Here is a 5,766-nt window from a genome sequence, read left to right on the forward strand (position 1 = left end):
TTATATTAATATATACATATATACAATTCAAATCCGTATATATCCAGGATCTAAATGGGAAAAAAAGACGAAATAAATAAACAAATAAATAAATAAATCTATTTATTTATTTATTTATTCTTATTTATTTATTTATTTATGTGCTGATTTAGGTGTTTATTTATAATTCTTTATTGCTATTCTTCCCAAAGAATTCACAACCGTTTATATCTAATATCTATAGATGGAGAAAAAAGAAAAAGAAGAAAACAAAGAAAAAATAAAGTGTTCATTTAATTAATTTGTTTTAATTAATTAATTTAATTAATTAATTAATTTATTTTAATTAATTTAATTAATTAATTAATTAATTAAATAAATTATATATACTTACCCCTATCCATACTTTATTTTCATGATCAAATTGTATTTTTTGATTAAAAGATTCAACAATAAAATCAAATAGTACACTGTATATTTCTTTAGCCATAGATCTACACATAACTAATGCTTGTTCTGCAGATAAGGGACTTTTTATTATATTACCACGAACTTCTACTGTATTTATTGTTAACGCCTAAAAAAAAGGAAAAAAAAAAAAAAAAAAGATAAAAAATTATGTTGGATACTTTATTTATTACCCATTATTTATATTTACTTTATCTTGTTTAATATTATTATTTCTCTTTTTATTAAACCTCTCTGTTATCAATTAACTAACTTTTGTCCTATATTAGGGTTTAGGGTTTAGAGGGTTTAGACGGTTTAGAGGGTTTAGGGTTTAGGGTTTAGGGTTTACCTCTAACATAGAGCTTTTATTGACACCTAGGAGAGTAGCGACTTGTTCAAACTCTGTCTCATTACGTAACTTTGCTGCTCTGTATATAAATAAAAGAAACAAATAAATAAAATAAATAAAATAAATACAACAAATAAAATAAATAAAATAAATAAATACATTATAATAATAAACAACAAATAAAAAGGACAACAAGATGACGCATTCTTGAATCAGCATCAACAAACAAAGAAAGGAAGGAGAGGCTTTTTAGGTTTGTTTATCTATATGTTGTTGCATGAGTGTCTATATACATTTATATTTATATATTCTATATATACAGTATATATATAGTATATATATACACTATAAACAATAAATAAACGTACTTATCTGTACCCATGGCTTGTACATTAACGAAGTCAATGTTACCACAAAGAAGAACAGCAGAAAGAATCTGAAAATATGCCAGCTTTTCTTCTTTTGTGAATAATTGACTGTAAGAAAAAAAACAAGAAAAAAAAAAGAAATGTGTATATATAATATAATCAGGTGTATGCATATACACCTCAATTAGTACACAACAACTATAAATCTATTATGCTGTACATTCTCCCTTTTATGACTTACAACAACAACAGCAACAGCAACAGCAACAGCAAGAGCAACACCACCACCACCACAACCAACAGCAACAACAACAACAGCAACAACAACAGCAGCAGCAGCAACAACAACAACAACAAGAACAGCAGCAGGAGCAGCATGAGGAGGAGGAGGAGGAGGAGGAGGAGGAGAATAAACATACTCTAATTGTTGTTGTACTTCATTGAATTCTTTAAGATCATCAACAGTATCAACTTCATAACAATCACTTTTATTAAGAAATTCATATTCATGAATATTTTTAAATAAACAATTATTTTTATCATTATTATTTAATCCTTTTATTAATTGATAAAAAATATGATAATTTCTTTCCCCTTTAGATTGAAATTCTATACGAGATAATTCTAACATATAATTATTTATTATTCCTCCTCTTATTCCTCCTGTAGGGGATACATCTAACTTAACAAAACGACCAAATCGTGATGAATTATTATTCCTTAATGTCCTGTACAACCACCAACAGCAGCAACAGCAACAGCAGCAACAGCAGCAGCAACAGCAGCAGCAGGAGTAGAAGGAACGGTGTTAGTACAAGAGGGAGAGAAAAGTGTATATTTGTACAGTTCTTAATGAATTATATATAATCATGATGTATGTAGATAACAATACAACAATATACAATAAATAAATAAATAAATAAATAAATAAGATAAATAAATAAATAAATAACTTACTTAGCATTACCTATAGCCTCTAGTACAGGATTAGCACCTAATATAATATCTTGTATTTTAGATCCTCCTTTTCCTTGTTTATCTGTAGCAAAATATTGCATTAATTGTCTAGCTGTTTCTGTTTTTCCTGCTCCTGATTCACCAGATACAATACATGATTGATTTTCTTTATTAATACGTAAATAATCCATAGCTAATTGTGCTATTGAATAAGTATGAGGGGGTAAATCAATAGGAAATCCTCTTGAGGTGTCACTGTTCTGGTAACGAGTTATGCAGGAAGAATCATATAAACCAGGAATTAATTTAAAAGGATTCATTGCTATTAATAAACGGCCTGCATATGTCTGTACACATCAACATATTAATATATACTTTCTTATTTACTTATCTATATATATATGTTGTTTGCTTGGTTGGTTGAGGGAAGGAAAGGGGAGGGGAAGGAAGAGGAGGGAAGGAGAGGGGAGGGAAGGGAAGGGGAGGGAAAGGGATATAGTTTTATTGATTAGGGAGGAAAAAAGGGAGAGAAGGATAATTTAGTCATTATGGTGTTATAGGTAAAGGGAAGAAGGGAGGGAGAGAAGGAAGGGAAGAAGGAAGGGACAGAAGAAGAATGAAGGGAAGAAGGAAACAAGGAAGGGAGGAAGGGAAGGAAGGGAGAGAGGGAGAGAAAGAAAGAAGGAAAGAAGGAGAGAAGGAAACAAGGAGAGAAGGAAAGCAAGAAAGGAAGGAAACAAGGAAACAAGAAAAGAAGGAAGGGATAGAAAGAAAGAAAAATAAATAAATAAATAAATAACTTACATAGATTTGATCCTTAAGATACCTATCCCTTATAATTTGTAGGGCTGCAGCCTCATTTGCATGCGGCAATTTAGATAAATCATTGCATGTTTCTGGTGTAACACCAACATTTGCATTAAGACATTCATCTTGTTGTACATCTTTTGTTACACCTCCATCTATTTCTACTGTTAATGTTGTTCCCTCTATTTTTTTTACTGTTGCTAATGTATATAATTCTTCTTTTTTATTGTCTCTTATCCATACTTGTGATCCTATTAAATAATCACCTAATTGTACTTCTGAATATTTCCTCTTTATCTTTGGCTTTGGGGCTGGCGCCCCTGCCTTCTTGCTTATTGCCTTCGCCTCCATCCTATCAATAAGGATTCACAAGGCTAAATATATAAAAGGATGGATTAAAACGACCTATGGGCTCATTGCATGCACGAGCACTGAGTGCAGCAACCGCAACAGACGAAGAAGAAGAAGAAGAACAGAGGTGTCGAGATTTGAAGGAAAAGAAAAACAAGAAAATGATCCTTCTTCTCTAGTATTTAAATATCGACACCTATCTATATTAGAAGAAAATACACTTATTCAAATACTTGAATAAGTATTCATGCATGCAATATTAACGAGATCAACCCTGAATCCTTCCTATATTAAAGGCATGCGGAGGCACACACAACAGCCGATAACATGTAAAGAGAGATTAAGTCATCGGCTTTCAAAAAAGCAATAAATTCGTCTTTTTGGCTTTTTCATCACAAGTCTATATCCGAAAAAAAGCCAAAGAAGAAGAACAAGAAGAATCGCAGCCGCCGCTACGATCTTCAGGTGTACGTACACCGTAATGTAAGAAGTACTCAATGACCCGACGCTCCGGTGGACTAGCGAGTATCGGTCGATTAAGCGTTTTTCATGAATAAAATTATGAATTAAATTAAAAATAAATTAGGTTTTCTTCTCAATTTACTTTTTAACCTTATTTTATCCTCGAAAGAGGCCAGACATATCCATTTCGTCAAAGGTTTCGCTAGCAGCAACCGTTCTACTACCGGCTTGCGGCAGGATGTTCAACTGTATCACCATAAGAATATTCAGATTAAATCGTTTCTTCTTCTTCTACTTCTAGTCATTTTTATTAATTATAAAAGGAAGATCTGCCCTTTTATAGAAGGAAAGTATTAATATTTTATTCCTCTACCAAGAAAGCCCGATGACGACAGCTGCTGCTGGTGGTCAGGCTCCCAACAGACAGGAAGAACCATTGCAGTACGGTGTATTCATCCATAGGGAGAAAAAGACAAATAAATACAAAAAAGATAATCTTTATGATAAATTAATCTAAAACCTTCCTCTTAATTATTTTTTTATTTGCTTCAATAAAAGATGAATAAAAGAACGAAGAATAAGGAACAGAGGGACCGGATAAGAAGACAGACAGACAGAGGCCCCTCTTCTTAAAGGTATACAAAATACACAAACATATCCATCCCTTCTTTATTTGTTTATTTATTTATTTATTTATTTATTCTTTGTCTTCTAGATCCATTCACTCGCGTATCCTTAATTACTTATTTATATTTTTTTTTCTCCTTTTTTTTATATACATATATACTGAATATACAAATATACAACTAATTTAGTCATACATTATTAAGAGGCATAAAGAGGCGTTCTTCTTTCTTCTTCTTATATATTTACGGTGTATATGCAGCTCTATAAGGTTCATCTTCTCCTCTATTTAATTATACACAATTACTTCTCTACTTGTTTTGTCTTTTATTCTTATCTAATTTATTTATTTATTGTGTCTTTTTTATATACTATTATATTTATTTGTCTTTTTATCCTTTATAAGGAAAAAAAAGGGAAAAAATATCCTTTATATATTCCTTTTATAGTAATTCATGGTCTATACAATAAGAGGAAGGATAAATTCGTAATAAAAATATAATTAAATTATGTATAAATATATATTTATATATAAAGGGGAGGAGCAGCTAGCTACCCTCAGCCTGTGTGGCTAGCTGGTAGCCACGTAGCTAGCTATACCTAGCTAGCCACAGCTAGCTACAGCCATTTATTGAGGACCCAATAAGTCTCTTAATTAAAGCTAGCTGTCCAGCTAGCTAGCCAGATAGCTAGCTAGCTAGATAGCTAGCTAGCTAGATAGCTAGCTAGCTAGCCATTGCTTTATTGCTGCATGCATCTTATGGAGTGTACAATGACCCAAGATGCCAACCGACGCCCTCCATGCACTAAACCCTAAACCCTAAACCCTAAACCCTAAACCCTAATTGAGGCACCTCTGTACAATGTTTCGTAGATTGTTTATATATTTTATTTGTTTCTCTTTACGATGATAAGAAAAGGAATAATATTTATTTATATTCTTTTATATAAATAGAAGATATTTGCACGCATGCATGCATGCATGCGTGCATGCATGCATGCATGTAATGCATGCAATGCATGCAGTAGTTCTTTGTCTCCTTAAATAAACCCTAAACCCTAAACACTTTATTAAACCCTAAACACTAAAAAGTATAAATAAATAAATAAATAAAAGAACAAAAAGAGAAGATGTATTGTTATAGTGTATATTATATGCATGCATGTTTATGATTTATATTATGCATGCATATAAATAATAGTATATAATACTAGTACCTATACATCTATTAGTTATATATAATTTATTATTTATTTCCCCCTCTTATTTATTTATTAATTACATTATTTATTTATTTTATTATTTGTTTTCTCCTATTTACTGCCCTATTTACATTAATAAATAATAATATTATGAATAAAAGAGACAAATAAGGGAAATAAAGAAGAGGATGCATGCGCCCCCCCCCCCAACCCCCA

At 31.2% G+C, this 5,766-nt stretch overlaps 1 protein-coding gene across 1 annotated transcript; it reads right to left on the reverse strand.

Annotated features, from left to right (window-relative positions):
• Positions 1-778: 778 nt before the first annotated feature.
• EMWEY_00055750 (myosin, putative) lies at positions 779-3,261 on the reverse strand (the record flags this gene model as incomplete). The annotated part of the gene is made up of 5 exons (XM_013480337.1): positions 779-857; positions 1,147-1,254; positions 1,566-1,874; positions 2,104-2,450; positions 2,908-3,261. Coding segments are annotated over 5 exons (1,197 nt in total), but the record flags the coding sequence as incomplete, so codon positions are not given.
• Between the last annotated feature and the right edge of the window lie 2,505 nt (positions 3,262-5,766).

The sequence above is a fragment of the Eimeria maxima genome, genomic scaffold (genome assembly GCF_000499605.1).
Source record: "Eimeria maxima Weybridge genomic scaffold, Emw_scaff1823, whole genome shotgun sequence".
Lineage (NCBI taxonomy): Eukaryota > Apicomplexa > Conoidasida > Eucoccidiorida > Eimeriidae > Eimeria > Eimeria maxima.